Genomic DNA, 25,493 nt, shown 5'->3' on the forward strand with positions numbered 1-25,493 from the left:
TATTATACATGTTCCCTAAAAGCTGGGTGGGGATGAAATTTTTGTTTTGTATATCAAATCATGTTTCCTACACACTGAAACACGACTTTTAGAGATACTTTATTTTTATTTCCACAGGAAGTTCAAATGAGTTTCTTAAGATATTAAGCTTTATGTTTCAAGGCCTGTTCAACTACTATTATAGTCAAAATTCTAAAAATAAATATTTATACTACTAGGAAAACACTCTTTTGAAAAGCACCCTGAGAGGTAAATTCTTCTGTAAACAACAGCAGTAAATTCCTAATTTATGTGTCTTGTGGCTATCAATTTTTTTTATTTAGTTCTCCAAACTCAGTGGACTATATGAGGTTTGCATATTCAATGTAAAGTTATTATGTAAACCAGCAAAATAGCTATGAAATAGTTTATGGACTCATAGAATTTGATTAGAGTCTGAGAGTCAATCTCAGAGATAAATTCATTTTAATGGACTCATTTTGCAGATGAGGAAACTGAGGTCCAAAGAGGCTTAGCAATCTTGCTAACTTAAGAGACACAACCAAGAATAGACAGAATTGGGATTAACTCATTATTCTCCTCAAGTCAAGGATGTCTACTATGCCAGGGGTCAACAATTTTTTTCTGTAAAGGGCCAGACAGCAAACATTTTAGGCTTTGAAGGCCATGGGGTCTCTTTTGCAACTACTCTACTAACACAGCCCCAAAGCAGTCTTAGACAATATATAAATGAGTGTACATTACTATGTTCTAAAAAACCTTTATATGTAAAAATAGGCAGTGAGTTGCATTTGGCTGCCAGGCTGTTGTTTGCCAACCCCTATTCCAGTGGTTCTCAACCTGTGGGTTGCAACCCACAGGAACTATATTAAAGGGCTGTGGCATTAGGAAGGTTGAGAACCACTGCGCCTATTCTACACTCCTGCTATTGAAGAATTGGTGGTTATAACAATATAAAATCAGATTGTTAGACAAGTGGTTCTTCAAATTTTCTGATTTATTATACCCTTGACAAGGAAGTTTTCTGCTTTAATTTAGAAGCTACACTTTAATATGCTTTAAGAGTAAAACATAATAATTTTGAGTTAAGAAGACTATGCATAATTTATTAAGGTAAATAACACTAAACTTGTAATTTTATACTAAGCAAATTGTGAATCTTTCTAAATGTAGAATATAAATGTCTTAACACAATAACTAAGAAAGTGACATGAAGGCTATGTTAACCAGTTGATGAAAATATTTCAAATTGTATATAAAAACAGTACACTGTACCCCCTAACTGTATTAATGTACACAGCTATGATTTAGTAAAAAGAAAAAAGAAATAAAAGAAAAAAAAAGAAAGAAGACAGATTCTAAATTCACAGAAAAGGAAACTGTAATTCTTAATTTAATCATAATTATGGTTTTCTTGAAATGTCAATATGTCCAAATGCCAAGATGGAATACTTCTGGCTACATGATTTTGTGTTTAAGGAAATAGAAAAAAGGAAAATGGTTAGCTCAGATTTCTGCTAAGTTGAACTACTGAATGCAGTTGAGAAGGCAACAAAATTAGTAAGGAACACAAAAGTTAAACAGAGATGTATTACTGACTTGAAGACAGAAAAGACAGAATCAATACTCTTTTTTGGGTACTCTTTAACCGAGCTTGGAAACAAGCATAAATCTGATAGGCATAAGGGTAAGAAGGTACATGTAAAAAAGTCTAAGTCCAAATTATACAAGTGTCAGATGTAGAATAATTGGCTTTGTTCCCAAATGGCAAGGTAACACGTAGTCATATTGCTGACTGAGGGGGATAACATACCGAGGAAATACAGCGAGGGGGAAAAGCCCGTTGCTGGAGTATGTGACAACAGAATCTGAGAGAGAATCATCCTATTAGGATTCAAACACACTGAACTCAACGGCTTAAAAAGGTAGAGAATTTGGAGAGGTTGAATCTGAACAGAGATGATTAAAAGGCTAGAAAATTATTTCAAGGTAGAAATCCTTTAAGGTTTTGGATTTATTACATCTAAGAATTAGGTTCTAGATGATAATTAGCTGAGATCACTGATTAAATCAGAACTTCTGATATGTTCCCACATAGTTACAACTAATCATCCATAACCTATACATATATGATACTCAAATGTATTCTAAACACAGGTTGAATGCCTGGAATTTAGTAATATTCTCTCAGGATATATGACTAAAAGAGGCTATACTATCTTCTTTAAAGAAAATGAAAAATGAGACTTCAAAGTGTACTTGATGTGGCTATACTTAAGAGCAATTGCATGGCATATCTATGATATGAATATCTTAGAAATCCTCTTGAGTCTGTATAAAAGTATTTTATAAAGATGGTCTTAAAGGTACATAATAACTTTCAAAAGCTATACTACCCAACAGGAATTAAAAAATTCTACATTTCTTAATAGAATTGCTTTATAAAATAAATACAGGAAGATCAAAATCACTTCAATTATTATTTGTGGAATTGTTCATATCAGAATAACAGTTTTCAGTTTTTATAATCAAAGGTGCTTTTGGATATCAGATTTAATTCTATTAGCTGGAGCCCGTAAATGCTGTCCTAACATACTACCTTTGTACGAACTGCACTACAGAGGACTTGTATGTAAATGCTAGGTTTCATTAAGGCACAAAGGTCTTTGATAAAACTTATCTTAGCTCTTGTTGAATAAATAAGAAAGGGGAAGATTGCCAAAAAGCAGCCATTATAGCTTCCTGGTTGACTTCCCCAAAGGTGCTGCTTATGTATAATAAGCATTACTTTTGGAGGTACTAAGATTCTATATAGCAGTATTGTACAAGAGAACTTTCTATGAGGGTAGAACTTTCTTTACTTGTACTGTACAATAAAGTAGCCATTAGCCACATGTGACACTGAGCTTTTGAAATGTAGCCAGTGCAAATGAGAAGTCAAGTTTTAAATTTTATTTAGTATTACTTTATTAAAATTAAAGTATAAGTAGCTACATACATCTAGTGGCTACTACAATGGATAATGCAGCTCTATAAAGTACAGGCAGTCCCCAAGTTGAGAATGAGGTGGGTTCTGAAGGTTTGTTCTTAAGTTGAATTTGTATGTAAGTTAGAACAGGTACATTTACCTATTACCTGTAATAAGCTCTGTTTGTAAGTATGTGTCGTAAGTCAGTTGGATATTTGTAATTCAGGGACTACCTATACTAGCAAACAGCACTGCTAAACAAATCTTTCCTAGCTATGCACAATTCAGGAATGCAAGAGACCAATAAGTCAGTCTGAGAAAACTTGGGCAGTTTGCAAAATCAATAAAGGAATATTATAGAAAGTTATCAGAAATCCTCTTTGCTTTCTGTATATACAGGGAATAGTTTTTTCCTCTTAATTGAATCATATTGATCAACTCATTTTCTTTTTTCTTTTTTTTTTTTTTTTTTGAGACAGAGCCTCAAGCTGTCCCCCTAGGTAGAGTGCTATGGCTTCACTGCTCACAGCAACCTCCAACTCCTGGGCTCAAGCGAGTCTCCTGCCTCTGCCTCCCAAGTAGCTGGGACCACAGGCGCCCGCCACAATGCCTGGCTATTTTTTGGTTGCAGCCATTATTGTTGTTTGGCAGGTCCGGGCTGGATTCGAACCCGCCACCTTAGGTGTCTGTGGCTGGCGCCTTAGCTGCTTGAGCCACAGGCACCGAGCCACCATCAACTCATTTTCTAAACTTACTCAAATATAGAATATTGCTTCTACTTATATAGAATTTCTTCAGCATACTTCACTGTGGGGCAATTTGCTTTCTAGGGGTAGAAATAATTGATGAAGCAATGGAGATGACTTCTAGAACAGATGCCCTCCTGAACCTCTTCTCTAGATAGACAAGCTCAAATACTCAGACACCCCTTTGCTCAGTAACTACTTCAGTAGATGATACCCTGGGTTAGACTAAAAATGTGTTCCCTTAAGAGCCCCATACCCACAGAGCACAGCTTTCCACATAGCCTGAAGATCACACAGTCTGCCCCATGCATCCTAATATTCAGTTTGAGAAAATATGATCCTCATACCTAGTTCTGTACACAGGGATTATATAGTTTATTAAGGGAAGTATTGTTTCTAGAGAAAAATTCTGGAGCTTAGTATGCAATAAAAAGGAAAAATATCCAACACATGAAATGTCTGAATGTCTGTCTGGAAACCAAAATGGGGAAAAGACATTTTCTATCATCAAGAAAGATCATGACTTAAGTAACAAAAGTAATTTTCTACTGTTTTCTGTGAACTTCCCTTTCAATCATTTCCAAGGGAATCATAAAAATTAGGCTGTCATCTACCATTTGAGGAGGTTAGAAATAGTATCTAGGTAGAAGGATGGGCACCTAGCTATGTGAAAATAAGGTGTGAGGTGGGCTCTGAGAGCCAGGGAAGTTGTAATCTTTGTCCTAAAAGATTGTAAAAGAGTCAGAATTAGAATTAGTTTCTTTAGAATGGTCAGTATAAAACATTTTAACCTGACGGCTGAACTATTCTACGGAACACAGCCTTACCAGAAGCTGAAAAAAATTCAATAATGACACTGCTGATCTTCCAAATTCTAGATTGTCTGGTGGTTCAAAAATTTTAAATAGCCCTACAAAGGGATGTGGTAAATCCACATGACCTCTCTCTGATGTGACAGCTTGGCCCTGTCCAAGTGAATCTTAGTCACCACTTTGGCTATTTTAGGCCCAAGTCTGATTTTGTGGCCCTAGGAGAAGTATAGCTTCTTCTTGTGATGGGGCAAGCACGAGATGTCCAATGAAATGCCTGTACTTGGGTAATGAAAGGTTCAACCCCACATAATGCAATGTCACATGATGCCAAAGCAGCATTTGAGTTAAAAAGATTTAGGGAATAGTTGAGAAAGAAGTATAATTAATAGTTTCCTTCCCAAGGAAACTAACTTCAGAAATAGCTGACCAAATTTTACTTTGGATAACAATATATAGAGATATATATATATTTTTTGAGATAGTCTCACTACGTTGCCCTAGGTAGAATGCCGTGGTGTCACAGCTCACAGCAACCTCAAACTCTGGGGCTTAAGCGATTCTCTTGCCTCAGCCTCTCAAGTAGCTGGAAGTGCAGGTGCTGCCACAATGCCCGGCTATTTTTTTGTTGTAGTTGTCATTGCTATTTAGCAGGCCGGGGCCAGGTTTGAACCCGCCAGCATTGGTGTACATGGCTGGCGTCCTAATCACTGAGCTACAGGTGCCGAGCCAGATAATAAGATTTTTTTCTTTTGTAGGCTACGCCAGTTCAAGTCAATATCAATGCCAAAAAAAAAGTCTTAGGAAACTTCTTTGGGCACCATTTCAGTAATGGCATATAATTAGTAATTATTTTTGTGAAGGATTTTTAAAGCAAATAAAGAACAGCTAATTTGAACTGCAAAAACAACTATGAGAAAGGATAAAATGGGAATAATGGGAATAAACAACACCAACAGTGATAAATTACAATTTCTCTTGTTCTATAATACCACTGTCCAATAGAATTTTTTACAATGATGGAAATCTCCTATACCTATGCTGTCAAATATGGTAGTTAATATGTGGTTACCGAGCAATTGAAATGTGCTAGTGTGACTGGGAACTGACCTTTCAATTTTGTTTACTTTTACTTAATTTAAATTTAAATAGCTGCATGTGGCTAGTGGATATCATGTTGGACAGTTCAGCTCTAAAGGATAAAATAATGGCCTAATAGTGTCTCCAAAATTCATATAAATATTCTCACAAAGCTAGAGTTGTATGCAATCATTCGTAAACTGCAGGGGCTGAATAATAAATTCATTTATTATTGAAAGTTAAGACATATCTGAGAATACTTAAGAAGAAAAGTTTTATAATTGGCAGGAGTCATATGACAAAGGAGTACTGTCCAATCATCACTTAGAGAAGAGTTAACATTATCAGAATCAAAGTAAGTCAAACATACATTAATTTTAATTTTGAGTCCTTAAGAAAGGCAAGTTTCCTTTGTTACCCTGGGAATGGGAGGTATGCTGTTCCATAGCATTTTCTCCTGAGGCTGGAAAGACTCTACTATTTTATGTTAGATCTTTTTCAGAACCTTTTAAAGTCAAATGGACTCCCCCAATGGAGTGATAACCATTTTTCTTTTCTTTTCTCTTTTTGTGGTATAGTGAAAGATACAAAGAATAGTAAAAGGGATAAAGATACCTAAGAAGAATAAAGAAAAGATGAGAAAGTAATCTGAAAATATTTTCTAGTAGATCAAGGTAGTGAGAGGGATTTTATTTATAGCTTTATGATGGTAATTTAATCCTAGTTCCAGTTCTAATTCAAGGTTATTTCCACTGAAGTAAAGAAACTTACATTTTCTGTCAAAATATTTAATTTTGAGAAAACATGCCTAGATTCACATTCAGTAATAGTGGATAATAATGAAATCATATCTCTGCTATGAATTTTAAAGACAACAAATATAAAATATAAGTAATCTTCCATTTATCATAATTTATTGTTTAGATTCATACTGAGATGTTATCTTAATTGATTTAAAATGCCAACATCTTATTGAAATGGGGGTAATTTTTGGAAATGAGAATTTAGCCATAACAAAAACAATGGTTTATGTATTTATGGGCACTGAACCAGAATAAAAATATTATCTTTAACTATATCTGTCTGGCTTTTTTGCTGAGTTCTTTAATTTACCTTTAGTTTCCTTCTTGCATTGAATTTCCTCAGTTGCTCTACTGTTTCTGGAAGATGAATCTTGTAGGCATAACGGTCCCGCTCCTATAAAAGACAAAAGATAATAAATGTATACAACCATTTAAAAAAGGTGAAGAAGCTTAATCTAAGACAAACAACAAAGCTCAAATTCTAGGAGATTGGCGATTTTATTCTATTAAACAATCTGAAATGAAGATACAAAGGTTAAAACTAGTAGTAAAATAATATTTTATTTTCAGCAACAATAAAGGATTGAAATAAAAGGTAATGTAATTTTCAGATACATTGCTATGTGGCTAAAGTAATCATAATTATTAGGAAGATATCAAGATATCTTTGAAATGATTTGTCAGATAAAAATAGGCATTTGAAAAATCACCTCCACAACTGAACTGGCACTCTACATTGTCAGGAATAACTAGACTATAAAAATCACAAAATCTCTGAGCAAGAACAAGACTCCCTCTCTAAAAATAGCCAGACATTGTGGCAGGCACCTGAAGTTCCAGCTACTCGGGAAGCTGAGACAAGAGAATCCTTTGAGCCCAAGAGTTTGAGGTTGCTGTGAGCTATGACACCACAGTACTCTACCAAGGGTAACAAAGTAAGATTGTTTAAATAAAAAAAAAAAAGATCACAAAATCTTTGAACTCTGACAAACTTTTCGAAACCATCTAATTTAACCATTTCCTCCATGCAGAATCCCCTTTCATCCTCAGTGGATGATCATTCTGTCTGACCTCACCCAGTAGATCATCATTTTCTGACAGCCCATTATAATTTTTAAAAAGTGTAATTTTGAAAATGTTCTTCTCTAAAGAATGCTTTCAGTCACCTCAAACTATTCCTTATGTATATTTCAAACCTCTTGTTATTCTTTTTCTCCTCCACTTTGGTTCTACTGTAACTTGTCAATGCATCTTGAAGATTTGTCAATACATGATATAAGCACTCATTAATTTCATAAAATTTTTTTTTGAGAGCTTACTATGGGCCAGGCATTGTAAAACTAACAAAGATTCCAGCCCTCATGCAGTTCATAATCTAGTGGGAGAAGATAAGAAAATAGAAAAAAGGTAAGTTAGAGAATTAGCAAGGAGACCAACGTGGGTGCAATGTGTATGAAGTGACCAGGTTGGATGAGATCAGGTCAGAGATATGACAAGTCTTGGGTAGAGCCATGAAGTGCTTTTTGGCTTTTATTCTGAGTGGGAGAGAGAACCCTTGAGCTGGATCGTCATGATCTCACTTACCTTCATGTTTCATTTATTTTTTTAGAAACATGGTCTTGCTATGCCTCACAGGCTGAAGTGCAGTGAGAAGTGCATGATTAAAACTCACTGTAACTTCAAACTCCTGGCTCAAGGGATCATCCTGCTTCAGTCTCCTGAGTAGCTGGGACTATAGGCACACAGTGTACCACCATGCCTGACTAATTTTTGTATTTTTTTTGTAGAGATGGAGATCTCATTATTTTGCTCAGGCTGGTCTTGAACTCCTGGCCTTAAGTGATCATATTGCCTTGGCCTCCCAAAGTGCTGAGATTACAGGTGTGAGCCACCACTCCTGGGCCGCTGACTTAACTTTAAAGGAACACTCTGGTGTTGTGTTGAGAATAGACTGGAAGGGGATATAAAAGAAGAAAAAGTAGGAAGACTAGTTAAGAGGCTATTGCAGTAATCCAGGTGAAAGATGATGGTAGATGAAACTAGGTAAGAAATTAATAAAAATAGTAAAAAAGAGGGCGGCGCCTGTGGCTCAGTGGGTGGGGCGCCGGCTCCATACACCAAGGGTGGCGGGTTCAAACCTGGTCCCGCCAAACTGCAACGAAAAAATAGCCGGGTGTTGTGGTGAGCGCCTGTAGTCCCAGCTGCTTGGGAGGCTGAGGCAAGAGAATGGCCTAGACCCAGGAGTTGGAGGTTGCTGTGAGCAGTGTGATGCCACGGCATACTACCCAGGGCGACAAAGTGAGACTCTGTCTCTACAAAAAAAAAAAAAATGGTGAAAAGGAGACAGACTCTTAATTATTTCCATTTTGTTTTCAGCATAACTGAAGTATAATTTGTATATAATAAACTGCACGTGTCTAAAATGTACAATTTGATAAGTTTTGACATATATCTACAACCACAAAACCATTGTCACAATCAAGATAATGAACAAATCCATCACTGTCAAAAGTATCCTTGTGCCCTTTTGTAATCCCTTCTCCCCAACCCCAGGCAGCCACTGATTTACTTTCTGTCACTATAGATAAGTATGCATTTTCTAGAATTTTATATAAATGGAATCATACAGTATGTGTTAATTGTTATCCAGGTGTTATTCAGCATGATTTTGAACTTATCCATTTTGTTGCATGTATTTTGTTGCATCCATTTTGTTCATTCCTTTCTCCTGTTGAGTAGTATTCCATTGTATGCATATACCCCATGGTTTATGCTTTCACCTATTGATGGACCTTTGCTTGTTTCCAATTTTTGGCTATTTCATATAAAGGTGCTGTGAACATGCATGTATAAGTCTTTGTGTGAAGATATGTTTCACTTCTGTCAGGTAAGTACTAAGAAGTAGAATGGCTGGGGCATATGATAGGAGTATGTTTAACTTTTCAAGAAACTACTAAACTGTTTCCTAAGTGGCTATACCATTTTACATTCCCATTAGCAGTCTATGAGTTCCTTCTGTTTTACATCCTCTCCAACACTTGTTACCGTCAGTCTTTTTGATTTTAGCCATTCTAATACATGTGTACAGGTATCTCATTTTTCAAAGAACAGAAGTTCTTATTTCCACATGTATTCTGAAGGTAGACAGAAGAGGGTTTTGTGACAGATTAGATGTGTGGTATGAGAGAAAAAGGGGAGTCAATGACAACACCAAGCTTCTCAGTGTGAGCTCCAACTGAGATGGGAAAACTGAGGCAGGCAGCCTGAAAGATGCATGTCAGACCTAGATTCTAGAGCAACAAACTGGAATTGGAGATGATTTAAACAGAATAAACACTTTTCCTACAGTCTACAGTTTTGGTCAGAGTTATTGATAACAAGGAAATTAAAGATTCAAAGTGGAGTGCTAAAGTGACTACCCAATGATAAGATAATATGCATAGGTCACCTGTGCCTCCACTAATTCCCCTAAAATTTCAGATATGATATATAAAGCAAGTAACTCAAGACTCTAAAAGCTGGAGAAAAGGAGGTGTAGTGGGTAGGGATCCCATGACTAGAAGGGCAACCTGTGGTAATATTGCTAGATTTTTTTTTTTGCTTCCTAATATACCCTGGCCTGAGGGTGAGAGCAGCCCACAACCTAGAAACTTCAAAGACAAGGACAACAGACAAAATGGGACCCTCAAAGCACACTCTCTTTAGGCAAAAAACTGAGAAGTGGCTCCTGTAGGACATAATCATTTCTGTATTTCTGTTAGCATCATTTGAAAATCTATTTCATAGCCTGCCCATGTCTTTTTTTCCCAATGGATTGGGAAATTTCCTATGTATCTGACTGTTAACTATATTTCTAGTGAACACCTTTTCTGTCCACCATTCACTAAGATGAAGCCAAGAAAGGTAAGGACAGAATCAAAAAGTAGAGTTTTGGGGGCAGTGCCTGTGGCTCAAAGGAGTAGGGCACCAGCCCCATATGCTGGAGGCGGCGGGTTCAAACCCAGCCCTGGCCAAAAACTGCAAAAGGAAAAAAAAAAGGTAGAGTTTTTTAAAACACAAAATTATGCTTCATTATGATTTCTTATTATTTAATTTTGAGACAAAATCTCATTTTGTCACCCTTAGTAGAGTGCTATGACATCATAGCTCACAGCAAGCTCAAACTCCTGGGCTCAAGTGATCGATCCTCCTGCCTCAGCCTCCCAAGTAGTTGGGAGTACAGGTGCCTACCACAACATCCAGCTATCTCATAATTTTTAAGATGATGAAATCATGAGATTAAAAAAAGTCAGTTAAATTATCTCTTACCAGAAAACATGTAAGCATTAATAAAATCTCAAGGCATTAGAAATGAGACAACAGAGTAAAAATATCATTTTTATGTATTAAATATTCCCTCCTACACTGATAATAATGTGACATGAATTCTGAAAAGTTTTTATAGCACACTAGATACTGATAACACATTTAAGTGGTGTGTTGATTGATTTTTCAATTCATATTGATTAGCCTGAGATAAACACTCTCTCCACCTTTTATCATAGTCAATATAATTTACAGTCTACATATTAAAGCTACAAATGGTATGAGAAAAGCTCAATCATGTATGAGGAAAGTACAATCTTAGCCTACCTTTGTTGGAATAAATATTCACAGCAAGCATCATTAATTCAGATAGATAAAGGTATTAAACAGGTATAATTTAATAATCATAAGATATAAAACATTCAATACTATTTGGCCTAATATTCAAATTCTTTCTTTTTTTTTTTTTTTTGAGACAGAGTTTCACTTTGTCACCCTTGGTAGAATGCTATGGTGTCATAGCTCACAGCAACCTCAAACTCCTAAGCTTAAGAAATCCTCTTGCCTCAGCCTCCCAAGTAAGTAGGATTACTGGTGCCTACCACAATGCCTGGCTATTTTTAGAGACAAAGTCTCCCTCTGGCTCAGGCTGGTCCTGAACCTGTGAGCTCAGGCAATCCACCTGCCTCAGCCTCCCAAGTGCTGGGATTACAGGCGTGAGCCAAAATTCTTTTTTTAATATGAAATGCTTGAATAGAACATTATGATTCTCGTGGTTTTACCAAAAAGACAGTTTCTTTCTTTCTTTTTTTGACATAAAGCAGTGGTATGTCAAGTACTATGACTTTGGGCACTCTTCATCACAAGGATTTTCATCATCTTATTTCTTCACTTTGTAGGATACAGTTTTTCATATTTAAGCCCTAGCTTCAATTTTAGTCATTCACTAAGAATGACTAAATACCACTTACATCCATAGTGGTGTTAAATATACATGGACAAGTAATAAAATATCACATCTCCTTTCACCAGCTAGATAACATTCTCATTGAATTTTTCTATCTTCAAATGACACATAAGGACTGAAGGTAAAGTGTACAGGCATGGCATGTGGCACTGAGGTCAAACAGCATTCTGTAATTTTTAAAAAGTCATTGATATTCTTTGCTTTTTGTTTTTATGGTGCCAGAAATCTATTATGTATTTTTTTTTTTTTGAGATAGGAGCCTCCAGCTGTCCCCCTGGGTAGAGTGCCGTGGCTTCACAGCTTACAGCAATCTCCAACTCCTGGGCTGAAGCAAGTCTCCTGCCTCAGCCTCCCAAGTAGCTGGGACCACAGGTGCCTGCCACAATGCCCGGATATTTTTTTTGTTTGTTTTAGTTGCAGCTGTCATTGTTGTTTGGCAGTCTGGGCTGGATTCAAACCCACCACCTTGCGTGTACGTGGCTGGCGCCTTAGCCACTTGAGCCACAGGCGCCGAGCCAATCTATTATGTATTAAGCTTAGATTACTTAGAACAAGAACTATAATCATTGGTAGGAATAAGCGTTTCCAAAGATAAATATATTATTAGCCAAGATAAGTTTTTGAAAGCCATTATAAGTATGTACTAAGTAGTGCTAAAACATCTTCTGAAGGATCTCAAAAATGACTAAAATAGTTGCCATTGTCACTGTTATCTGGCACTTAAACTAATTGACAGGGTTAAAACAAAGATCTTAATATAACACTACTGCAGGTTAGGTGGATCAGAGGGAGCTCCTACTGTTCCCCCAATGTTTAGGGGTTCCAAACAGGCTTGCTGTAATTTATCCCAGTTTGGAGAAATTTAAAAAGTCTGAAGGCAGAGATTGCAATGAGAAAGCTGACAAACAACTGCTTTGGGCCACGTGCAGGCAGGTTAATCAAGACAAAGGTTGACAAAAGGACCAAGGTCCCTTGGCTCAATCCCCTGCTGGGGACTCAAAAGCCTTTTGGACTAGGGAGGGTAACTTGGTGTGGAGTGAAGAAGTTCCTCAGACTGGAACATAAAAATGTAAGGGTTGGCGGGGTACAGTGGCTCAGGCCCATAATCCTGGGAGGCTGAGGTGGGTGGACTGCCTAAGCTCACAGGTTTGAGACCAGCCTGAGCCAGAGAGAGACCCCCATCTCTAAAAATAGCTGAGTGCTGTGGTGGGCGCCTGTAGTCCCAGCTACTTGGGAGGGTGAGGGAAAAGAATCCTTTAAGCTCAAGAGTTTGAGGTTGCTGTGAGCTGTGACACCACAGCACTCTACTGAGGATGACAAAGTGAGACTCTGGCTCAAAAGAAAAAAAAATGTAGGCTCGGCGCCTGTGGCTCAAGTGGCTAAGGCGCCAGCCACATACACCTAAGGTGGCGGGTTTGAATCCCCAGCCCGGGCCGCCAAACAATAATGATGGCTGCAACCAAAAAATGGCCAGGCATTGTGGCAGGTGCCTGTAGTCCCAGCTACTTGGGAGGTGGAGGCAGGAAACTCGCTTGAGCCCAGGAGTTGGAGGTTGCTGTGAGCTGTGATGCCGTGGCACTCTACCCAGGGGGATAGCTTGAGGCTCCGTCTCAAAAAAAAAAAAAATGTAAGGGTTGCTAAAATTGTGAAAGTTGGAATGTTTAAACAGGGCAATAAACAGGCTTTATGTAAAGAAGTTGTGTTTCTTTTACTAAATGTTTCATGGAACTGGATGTTATGTTGCATCGGGAACACTTCCCCTACCCAGGACTGTAAAACCAAAACCTGTTGATAAGGCCCTAATGGAGGCTACAGTTAGGAAAGCAAGGGTTGATGGAATTAAGGTAAATGTTTATAGGAGAGTTGGTGCATTTGAACATGCTTTAGGTGAAGTGGTTGGCTGCGTCTCTCTTACCTGACTGTATTGTGGGGTTGGGACATTGTATCTGACCAGGAAATGTTCTCTATAGCTAGTACTGTAAAAGAGAAGGAATCTAAATTTGCCCTTGCAGCAGTATTATTTGGACATGCTGAATGGGGCTAAATGGGAAACAGAAAGATTGTTTAAGCTCACACAGTGTAGAATAGAAGCTGGATGCTGGTGGGACAAATTCTCCATCCAATGGCCCTTTGTGGAGCATTTACTGTGGCTTATGGCAAAAGCCTACGAGTGTCTCCCAGCAAGGACTACTAGGACTTTGGACCAGGGAATTTTTACTTGGGCATTTATTGCCTTGCTGTGGGACATTAACTGAAGCTCCCCTTATGACTGAAGGACATAAAATGATCTTGACACGTAAAATACCCATGGTGTCTTGGGTGATGGCAAAGAAATACTCTAATGGGGTGGCAGTGCCCAGAAGAGTTCTATAATAAAATGGAAATGGTTTATACAGAATCATCTGCCTAGGGAGTACTAGAAGATTTACAACCAGGGAGCCCGTTTCCCTTAGAACTGACTCTAGAACTATGTGAGGAGCTATTGGATTATACTGTCACTTGCGCAGTGCTCTATATGCAGCTCTGAACATCAGAATATTTTGTAAACTACTTAAAAATATTTTTTGTTTAAAATTACATATTGTGGCTGAGCATGGTGGCTCACACCTGTAATCCTAGTACTCTGGGAGCCCAAGGTGGGTGGATTGCTTGAGCTCACATGTTTGAGACCAGTCTGAGCAAAAGTGAGACCTCATCTCTACTAAAAATAGAAAAACTGAGGGAAGAGAATCGCTTGAGCCCAAGAGTTTGAAGTTGCTATAAGCTATGATGCCATGGTACTCTGCCTAAGGTGACAGCTTGAAACTGTCTCAAATAAATAAATAAGTAAAATTACATATTTTGTTTTAAATTATACGTTTAAAAATATAAGTTTACAAAATAGTCTTTACATGTTGGCCACCTCTTTATAAAATTTTGTAATGAATATTCTGTAAATAAAGGTATATTTAGCTACAATTTCCCATTTTCCCTATGTATGGTGACTTTAGGGGTAATGTTTGGGACATCCTATAGTTTGATGGAGAAGTAGAATGGGCATTTAAAATATTGGTTGTCTAAAACAAGGGGAGATAAAAAGCATGAACATCTGGCTTACTTGCCCTTGTGTGCATGTGCTGACTCACTCAACGTGAGTGGGACTAAAGGAGTATGTCCCCACTAGATTTTCCTGTTTACTTGCTCGGTCTAGGGAAGAGAGAATGGGGGAAGATGCTGATATCACTGTGCAATTCTTGCCAAGGGAGGAATATGCTGGTATAGTGATTACACTTTTTTCTTTCTTTCTCACATCACCTCAGTTGTTTTTTTTTTTGAGACATAGTTTCACTATGTCACCCTTGGTAGAGTGCTATGGCATCATGACTCACAGCAACCTCAAACTCTTGGGCTTAAACGATTCTCTTGCCACAGCCTCCCAAGCAGCTGGGACTATAGGCGCCCACCACAACACCCGGCTATTTTTTTATTGCAGTTGTCATTGTTGTTTAGTTGGCCTGGGCCGGATTCAAACCCACCAACTTTGGTGTATGTGGCTGGCACTGTAACCACTGTGCTATGGGCACCAAGCCTCAGTTTTTTATTTCCCCTACCTGATTTGGTGGTCCTAGGGCCAGGGCTGCAAATGCAGCTTCCAGTAATAGGGAAGATTCCCAAGCTAGAAACAGTTAACTATGCATTTATTTAAACCTTATGTCAGAATTCCTAAGGCCTGTTGGAGATTCGTTGTGCCTTTGCCCCATCTGACAAAATTAGGGCTAGGAATGAATATAGCTATATTGCTGGCGGCAAAAATAGCCCATTCATTCTGCAATTGTATAACTTACCCTATCTGAGCAGGAGTGGACCAAGGGGGAGGCAGTTGCTAGACTAGTGCTGCTACTTACAGTCTGGACCAACACAAACACAGTGTTGATTCTAATGTCCCTTAAAAAGGTTATTTATTAATACAGACAAGAAAGAATATCAACTGAGGGTAAAGGAATAAATAAATTGGGCCATGAATTCAGGGACAGCCCATATTAATTAATAATTTGAAAGAGGCTTAGAACCAGAAATGATATTGCCTTTTTAACTTTTTTTGTGAGACAGAGTCTCACTTCGTCACCCTTGGTAACGTGCCAGGGCACGTTATAGCTCACAGCAACCTCAAACTCTTGGGCTCAAGTGATCCTCTTGCCTCAGCCTCCTAAGTAGCTGGGACTACAGTGGCCTACCACAATACCTGGCTATTTTTAGAAATGGGGTCTCGCTCTTGCTCAGGCTGGTCTTGAACCTGTGAGCTCAGGCAATCTACCCACCTTGGCCTCCCAGAGTACTAGGATTACAGGTGTGAGCCACTGTGCCTGGCCAACATTGTTTTTTTTTAGTTCAATTATATCAAATGTCTAAAAGGCACATGTTATCAGAGACCACTCCTGCTTTTTTAACCTCTCAAGATCAATGGAAGCCTGCAAATCTTGAGTGGCCTCATCCTGGGAGACATATTTACACATTATGACAGTGGATGTACTAATCTAATTATTAATGATTGAATGAGATTCTAGTAATGGGGCAATATCTTTTGTGTTGCACATCCTTTTAACATAAAGGATCTGGGTTCAAAGACCAAGGGTAAACTGTGACATTGTGAAATACGTATTTGGTCTTCAACCCTGTTTCTTGGCATACAATTCCTAAAATCCTCAGAATCTCCAAAGTGATAATTTTTTGATGTTTGTACTGACTGATGGCTGGCAGCCCATAGGTAACTTCAGAATGAGACTGGTCACCTGAAAGACCAAGGCAGGATTGGCAGGCTGGGACTTTATTCCCAACCCCCTACTTCCAGGGAGGAGAGAGGAGCCAAAGGTTAAGTTGATCATCAATGGCCAGTGGTATACTTAATCATACGTATATAATGATGCCTTCATAAAACTTAAGGGGACAAGGTTTGGGGAGCTTCTGGACAATTTCACAGGTGGAGGATCCTAGAGGATGGTATGCCTACAGAGAGTATGGAAGCTCTACACCCTTAACCCTATAGCCACCCTATGTATCTCCTCATTTGTATCCTTGGCAATATCCTATATAATAAACCAGTAGACGTGCATTTCTCTTGAGTTCTCCGAGTTGTTCTACCATATTAATTGAACCCAAAGTGGAGGGGGTCATGGGACCACCAGTTTACAGCTTGTTAGTCAGAAGTTCCAGAGGCTTGGACTTATAATTGATGTCTGATGGTGAGACATGGTCTTCTGAGACTGAGCCCTTGACCTGTGGGATTTAATGCTATTGCTACATAGACAGTGTCAAAATTGAATTAAGGAAACCCAGTTGTTGTCATTTCAGGGTTGACTGCTTGCTTGCTTGTTGGGAGAAATCCCTACACATTTGGTTACAGAAGTCTTCTGGTTTTCTGTGTTGACTGTTGTGTGGTGTAGAGCAGAGAAAAAACAGTTTGAGTTTTTTCACCTTTAATAGAGAAAAAGAAGAGGAGCAAGGACACAGGCCTATATATAGCATTTCAATATGGAGAAGTGGGTGCAAGGAAGTGAGGAAAAACCAGCAATATTTGAGAAGGAGCAGCCAAAGTGGTAGAAGGACAATCAGGAGAGAGGGGGAGTCATGAAAGCCAAAGGAAGCATTTTAGGAAGATGGATGTCAAAAGTTGCTGAATAGCCAAGAAGGACAAGGTCTGGGATGTCACAACTGGACTTAGCAATGTGAAGGTCAATACGACTTGACAAGATCTATTTTGGTGAAGTTAACAGGATTGTGACCCTGACTAGAGTAGGTTCAAGAGAAAGGGATGGGAAGAACTGGAGAACATGAGTAGTACAGAAAATTCTTTCTTAGACTTTTGCTGTGAAGAAAAGCAGAGACTAGGGCCAGGTACAATGGCTTGTGCCTGGAATCTTGGCTGAGATGGGAGGATTATCTGAGACGCTGTCCAAAAAAAAAAAAAAAAAAAAAGTAGCGACTAAGGGCAGAAAGCAGAGGGGGTTATAGGATTAAGAGAAGGCATGTGTGTATGTGTGTGTATGTATAATAAAAATAAATCACAGCATGTCAGATCCAACAGGTAGAAAACAGATGATGCAGGAAAGAAGGAAGTTGTTGGGTCAATGCTATTGAATAAGCAAAAGAAATAGGATCTAGCACACAAATAAAAGGGCGAATTAAAATCTTGGTTCTACCACTGACAACATTTGTGACTTGGGCAAGATTTGTTTTTCTCACAACAAGGTCTTACCCTATTGTCTATACTGGAGAGCAGTGGCATGATCACAGCTCACTGCAGCCTCAAACTTTTGGGCTCAAGTGGTCCTCCTGCCTCAGCCTCTTGAGTAGCTGGGACCACAAGCGTGTGCCACCATACCTGCCTAATTTATTCTATTTTGTGTCTCACCATGTTCCTCAGGCTGGTGTCTCTAATTCTTGGCCTCAAGTAATCCTCCCACCTAGGCCTCCTAAAGTGCTAAGATTACAGGCCCTCAGCCACCATACCTGACCTTGGCAAGATTCTTAAACTCTTTGAGCCTTAGCTTTTTAACTTGTAAAGTGAGAATTTCCTGAAATTACTGAACTGTATAGTACCGTTACACTGACATCTTAAGTTATAATTTTCCTTAATACTTATTGGCAGAATGAGATATAAAAAAATTTCGTTACATTGCCTTTTCCCAAGACAATAATTCATATCTGGTATCTAATGAAAAGTAGTTAATGCTATAAAGCACACAGTCACACCCAAAATAAAGACAATTAATTACTGTAACAGTATTATTTTCGTCCCTCATGTTGCATATCTTTTTTTTTTTCTCTTTATGTTGCATATCTTTGGAACATGTATTGGCAGAAAACAAACATGCCTTCCTCCCTGATATATTCAGACTTAATCCTTTTGTACCCTCTGTGTGATAGCTGACAGACACTCAAATACTATATCCTCTACTGAGATGTTTGTAGATGATTTGCAGAAATAGCAAACAAGAAGAACAATAACTAATGAAAAAATGCTCAGAAAACAGGAAAGGTGAAAGGGGCCACCTTACAAAGCATTATATTCCTGTCACTGGAAGTGTTCAAACGAAATGTAGATGGTGCCCTATGTGCTCATGTACCTTAAGCCATGGGTGATTCAGTGCTTCATAAACAGTGATCCTTTCAGCTGGATCCAGCATCAGCATGCGACGTACTAGGTCTTTGGCACTTTCAGAGATATGGCTCCACTGCCTTGGATTCATCTGAGGAGTAAGAAAGGAAAATTATATAGTTATCTTTAGTGAGAAGTTAACATTTACTATTATTTACTATTCCTATCCTGTTTCAATGTGAATAAAATTTTCAGAGCTAAGAACAGAAGTTTGAATGTAAAGGCTTGTTTTCTAATGAAGAAAAGGACAAATGCAATTCTTTTGTTGTTGTTCACTATATGAGAACCTGCATCAGTAAATATTCCATACATATGCTCTCATTGTTATAACTTTAATAATCGAAGAATAGAATGTTCATGATTCTAGCTTCTTCTACCTTTAGATCCTCAACTAAAGAGATTAGAGTATATTGATCTAGAAAGGACTAACCATACTTTAAAAAATTTAAAGAAAGGAACATTTAAATGTTTTTTAAAATGGGGATCAGCAGTAATTGTGAACTATGTAAAGTTATTAATAGGAGATTTTGATTACTGTATTACCAATTTTGCTATTTAGGAAAAGCATACTATTACCATAAGGCTAACAAAATAATCAATTTGCTTGAATATTATCCTCAGTGAAGTTACATTTGTCTCTCTTATAGAGATGAAACAACTAAGACACATGGTAAATGACTAAAATCAAACAGAAAGAATTATGAGTTGCTCAAAAGATATAAGACTTATGAGAAAAGCAGTAGCTCTGTGAGGAAAGAGCTAGAAGGCTCCTGGGGAAAAGGATATGTCTAAGAACAGGAACAATAAAAAAATTCAAAGAATGCTAGGGCTTTTAGGGTTGGGAAGGGAAATGGGGAAAGAAGTAGACAGTAGGGTCTCATTCCCTTTGCAACGTATCAGGAAGCTGACCACTGGGAGTTATGTGAGATGCCTGATGCCAGGAGTTTCAAGCAAAGGCATGGCTTTAACAGGCAGAGAACCATGTTACCTTTTAAGGGAGAAACATGGAGAATAAACTTCACAACAATTTACAGCCTAATAAAATCACAGTACTTGCACTGCAGTATAAATGAATCATTATAATTTGGCCAAGGGCTAGAACTAGATATTCAGCTCTGGCTAATGTGAGGTTTTGTACTTGTAGATAGAGAGTGAAAAGTGTCTCCATGTTAGGGATAGCTCTTAAAGTTGAAGGTTGTTCCATTTTTTTAAAATAGCAGAATTTCAAACAGTAGCTACTTCTGTTTGTGAAATCCCTTTAAGAGGAAAGCCATGAAACTGTTTAAATATTGTTATCCTATTGAAATTGTGGTCAACTGACCAGTCTGAAAAAAGAGTTAAGTATTAAAGTACTAAATAATTAGACAGGGCTTAGATAGCCTTGTTTCTTCTTCCCCATCTTGGAGCTGCTGACGTGCTATTTCTTTCTTTCTTCCTTGCCTCCCTTCCTTCCCTTTCTTCCATTCCTTCTTTCCTTTCAGATAGAGTCTCCCTCTGTCACTCTGGGTAGTGCCATGGTGTTATAGCTCACAGCAACCTCAAATCCTTGGGCTTGAGCAATCTTCTTGCCTCAGCTTCCTGAGTAGCTGAGATGATAGGTGCCAGCCACAATGCCTGGCTAGTTTTTCTACTTTTAGTAGAGACAAGGTCTTGCTCTTGCTCAGGCTGATCTTGAAGTCCTGAGCTCAAGCAATCCACTCTCCTTGGCCTCCCAGAGTGCTAGGGTTACAGGTATGAACTACTGTGCCTGGCCTAATGTGCTCTTTAAACTTTGCATGACTTTTCTTTGGTAAAGGAAAGTGGTGGTAAGATTTCTGATGTGAGTAGAGGGTTAGAAGGCTACTTCCCCCTCCCCCACAATCCTTTTTATGAGAGAGCCCAATACAGGGCTTTGTTTTCCTTTGGCTGAGTGAGAAGAGTAACTAAAATTAATTGGGGAGGTTGTTTCTATAAGGGGGAATAAAATAGAGGTATAAAACAATCTCATTTATTTGAATACCAAAGTCACGGTTTAGAATATTGTTGTACAGATACTAACTGGCTACTTGTAACAATGATGTAAGATGACATTGCATCTTTTATATACAGTATGGGAAATATATTTTTGTCCCTTATTAAAAAATTAAGGTTAAATATAGGATATACTTCAACTAAACAGTACTCTCTGTGACATCAACAGTAAAAGATCAAGTAAGCTAGCAAATGAAAGTTTAAAATATTTTTTTTTTTTTTGGAGACAGAGCCTCAAGCTGTCACCCTGGGTAGAGTGCTGTGGCTTCACAGCTCACAGCAACCTCCAACTCCTGGGCTCAAGCGAGTCTCCTGCCTCTGCCTCCCAAGTAGCTGGGACTACAGGCGCCCACCACAACGTCTGGCTATTTTTTGGTTGCAGCCATCATTGCTGTTTAGCGGGCCAGGCTGGATTCGAACCTGCCACCTTAGGTGTATGTGGCTGGCGCCTTCGCCACTTGAGCCATAGGCACCGAGCTGAAAGTTTAAAATATTAAAGTCACTCAAGACCAGTAGCAGTTTATAAACTATGGAAATTTATTTATTTATTTATTTTATTTTTTGAGACAGAGCCTCACTATGTCACCCGCGGTAGAGTCCTGTGACATCACAGCTTACAGCAACCTCAAACTCTTGGGCTTAAGTGTTCCTCTTGCCTCAGCCTCCCGAGTAGCTGGGACCACAGGCACCTGCCACAACGCCCAGCTATTTTTTTTTTTGTTGTTGTTGTAGTTGTCATTGTTTTTTAAGCAAGCCCAGGCCAGGCTTGAACCCACCAGCCTTGGTGTATGTGGCTGGCACCGTATTCACTGAGCTATGGTTAATGGCCAAGCCATAAACTATGACAATTTAAATGTACTACAATTAAAAGATCTTGTCTAACTTATTTTGAAAACACCCACAGAAATCAAGGATCTTGTTAATAGTTCTTCTGTTAAGAATCATCAAGGATGGTGAAATGATTATTTTAAGATCTGCTTTAAAATAATCTATTATGGTAATATGTGGAATATTGGCCATATGTTAACTATTTGATGATAGAGGTTCATCATACTATTCTCTCTACTATTTTTGTCTGTTTGAAATTTTCCATAACAAAATAAAAAAGAAATGCTGGCAGAATCATCATAGACAGTAGAGATGGACTTATACTTCACTAGCTGTTGAAAACCTGAGCCTTTTGTAAGGAAAGCCATGAAGATAAACTAGAGGTGAGGTTAGCCAAGTAAAGGAGTAAATAAATTATTAACCTCAAAGCTTCATATCCCAGCTACAGAAATTATGATATAGCTGCCATTATGCAATCCATCTGACTTAACTGTAATACTAGGAATAGGGAATTTTTAAATGATTTAATTTTTGGACATGTGTGAACAGTCCAAGATTCTTACCAAGAAACAAAAATAACTATTCGATGTTTTAAAAATAGACAAAATCAAATACCAGAGGCTGTTGGAATGAAGCACATTGCCTTGGAAACCAGGAAGTTAGCAACTGAACAAACACAAAGGAAAATTCTATTATTAGCAAAAACTTATAACTCAAAAGGGTAGGTGACAGATTTTATTATATGGTACCTCAGTCACAAGTTGCTGTGAAGATTAAATCAGTTAATATAAGTAAAGTGCTTAGAACAGTTCCTGGCACAGAATAAGTGCTATGTCTGAGTTAGCTATCATTATTGCTAGTATTATTATACTGATGAATTACTAATTATGTTTCTTTTCACAAGTTAGTATCTGTAATTCCACTTGTCAAAATTCAACCAGAAAGTCTTGGCTGTGCATTCCTGATAGACATTCACAATTTCCAAGGATTGAAGGGGATGACTACTTACAAGCAGTTTTGTGAGACACTAAGTTACCTTGAAAGTATTGATTTTATTCCCTAGAGGCGAACTGACTCTAAGAGAAGCAAAAAAACTGTACTGAAAACATTCTTCTCCATTAATAGTTTTTGCATACATCTTGAACCAAATAAAAGACAAACTGGTATGCACTTATAATCTGATGGCAAACAAGGCAAACAAACAAAAGTATACACCATTTTCATCTCTGCAAGATTCATTTATGGCTTAAAAGATAGGCTGCAAGTCTGAAAGTACTTTACCTTTTTTTTCCCCCAAGTCCCATATAAAATTCTAACATTAATGAGGAATTGAAAAGAAACCATTAGGGGCCTCACAGTCTGGGAGTCTACTGTGATATAAACCTGGTTTTATGTTGCCAGGCATGGCTGAAAATGAAACAGTGATTCGGCTGAATAGAAAGTATGAATTTCAGTAAAAGTGGGAGGAAAAAGAATTTCCCCAACATAAACTGCTTTGACTTGATATACAGACAACCCTTCCCTCATGCTTTGGCCTCCTAGTCCCTGCCAGCTATATGTAGTGGTATAGAGCAAAGAAGTATAAGAAGAGGTGGGGTAGTGAAATCAATCTTAAGCTTATTTATTTCCAAAGTCTGTGATAGTACATGACATTTCCAAGACACTATAGGCAAACAAGAATACAAATGTTTAAGTCACATCAGAATGCCTCTATATTGTATTATGAAATGCAATTGTGATTCTGATATTTCAGTTTATCCTGGAATGTAAACAGCAAATGTTTTCAGCTATGCTAGCATAAATTTAAAATTAAAGTGGATGAAATTTCCATTTCAACGTTATATATTAAGAAAAAGCCAACTTTCCCTCCCTTCTTTCTTTCTTTCTCATTTTTTGAGACAGAGTTTTACTCTGTTGCCCCAGGCTAGAACGCCATGGTGTCATGGCTAACAGCAACCTCAGACTTCTGGGCTCAAGTGCTCCTCCTGCCTCAGCCTCCCAAGTAGCTAGGACTACAGGACTTGTCCCAACACCCAGCTAATTTTTCTATTTTTAGTAAAGACAGGGTCTTACTCTTGCTCAGGCTGGTCTTGAACTCCTGACCATGCCCAGGTCACCATGCCCAGCCTAAGCAAAAACCTTTGAAAACTAAGCCCAAATTCTCAAATTTACTCAAAGGGCCATAAGAGTTTTCTTCATCTGGATCACTTTTTAAACAGGGGGCCAGTTCACTGTCACTCAGACCATTGGAGGGCCGGACTGCGGGCCCTGGGATGAGTCGGCTGCTAAGCAGGACAGGCAGTGGTGGCAAAAACACCCCGCAGGCCAGATAAATGTCCTACAAGGGCCACATGTGGCCCATGGGCTGTAGTTTGAGGACACCTTATCTGGATGATGTAGTTCAGCTGATAGCAACTCAGAAATTTACATAAGGCCTATGTTGCCTAACAAGGGAACTGGGTCAATGATGGAAGCAAAGATTTCTTCTCTGTTTGGGCAAGTTCATGGCAGTCTATCAGTGAGCAAAGACAGGCAGTAACTTTAAAAAGCATTTTTCAGAATAATTTAGTCTCAATGGAAAAATAAGATGTTCATAATACACTACCTTATATTTTCCTTTAATAATGCCTTCAAACAATCTTTCCTTGGTTCCGTAAAAAGGCAAACAACCACTGAGCAGGATAAAAAGAATCACGCCGCACCCCCAGACATCTACAGGCTTTCCATAAGGCTCTCTTTTGACCACTTCTGGGGCCATAAAGTGAGGTGTTCCAACGCGTCCTACATTTAAAACAACAACATCATTAAGGAAACATGTTTACATAAAATGGAGTTTTCTACTTGAAAGCTGAAAATAATGGAACAATAACAAACTGAACAAAAAGTATGCTAATATTCTTATCACCTCTCCCTTCCCCATAAAGTCATGCTCACAGGAGGAAAAAAAGTTATGTCCCCAATCACATTTTGAAAATACTGAGCCCAAGATAGGTACTATGTCTTGTTGAATTTCTGCACACTACACAGTATGTATTTACATAGTTCTTGCTTCAAGAATAAGTTTAAATTTATTAATTTTCACATGTTTAAAGGTCACTAAAAATATAGATTTGGGGTATGTGAAAGTGTCAGCAGGCAGGGTCTGTAGTTGCTCAGGAAAAGAGCTGGGAGGCCTGCCCTGAGCAGGGGCAGAGACAGGGAGAGGAGTGAAAAAGAAATCTGTGGAAAAAAGACTGCTTTTGACTGCCAAATGGAAATTTCCCTAGTGAAACCTAATGCTGAGGACTGTTGTTTGGAATATGTACAGTAGTGCCTCCATAGTTGACCACCTCCCTACATTGACCACTTCATATGTTGACCAGTTTGTTACAGTCCCCTGGGTAGTCAACTTACAGAGCTTCTACTGTATTTGAATATGAAATCCTATTCAGTTGATTTTATGGATTGTAGCAATAAACAATGGTTAGGAATATTTATTATAATATGCATTTTTAGTTTCCTCCTAATATTAATGTTTGAAGAAAGAAGGAGGGCAAATATATGGCATAAAACAAAAAAATCATAAAGCTCCTCCCATGCGGTCTGCTTTGATCTTTTGTTTCTCTCTCAAAAACTAGCTTTCTAGAAGGAATCTGTTATCAGTTGTTTACACATTAGTAACCATCTTTAACTCAGTATCTTAAAAGGAGTTTTTTTCATCTATTGTGGTATGAAAGGCTTATACCCTGGAGGGAAATTATACGGAATGGGGCACTGCCCATGAGACTTGGCAGCTCTTCTAGAGGTATGTAGGCCCAACCCTCTCCCTTCCTCCCTCTTATCTCTCTCTACTCTCTTTCATC

At 38.3% G+C, this 25,493-nt stretch overlaps 1 protein-coding gene across 4 annotated transcripts in view; it reads right to left on the bottom strand.

Annotated features, from left to right (window-relative positions):
• CASK (calcium/calmodulin dependent serine protein kinase) overlaps positions 1 to 25,493 on the bottom strand; it is a 406,622-nt gene that overhangs the window by 119,221 nt on the left and 261,908 nt on the right. For all 4 annotated transcript variants that reach the window (XM_023507605.1, XM_003800989.2, XM_023507604.1 and 1 more), the window contains exons 7-9: positions 24,257 to 24,432; positions 18,782 to 18,904; positions 6,717 to 6,800 (exon numbers count right to left, since the gene is read on the bottom strand). In XM_023507605.1, coding sequence (XP_023363373.1) covers positions 6,717 to 6,800; positions 18,782 to 18,904; positions 24,257 to 24,432 — 383 coding nt within the window. The remainder of the gene's footprint in view (positions 1 to 6,716; positions 6,801 to 18,781; positions 18,905 to 24,256; positions 24,433 to 25,493) is intronic.

Source organism: Otolemur garnettii, unplaced genomic scaffold (assembly GCF_000181295.1).
Source record: "Otolemur garnettii isolate 467f Iridium unplaced genomic scaffold, OtoGar3 scaffold00192, whole genome shotgun sequence".
Classification (NCBI taxonomy): Eukaryota; Metazoa; Chordata; class Mammalia; order Primates; family Galagidae; genus Otolemur; species Otolemur garnettii.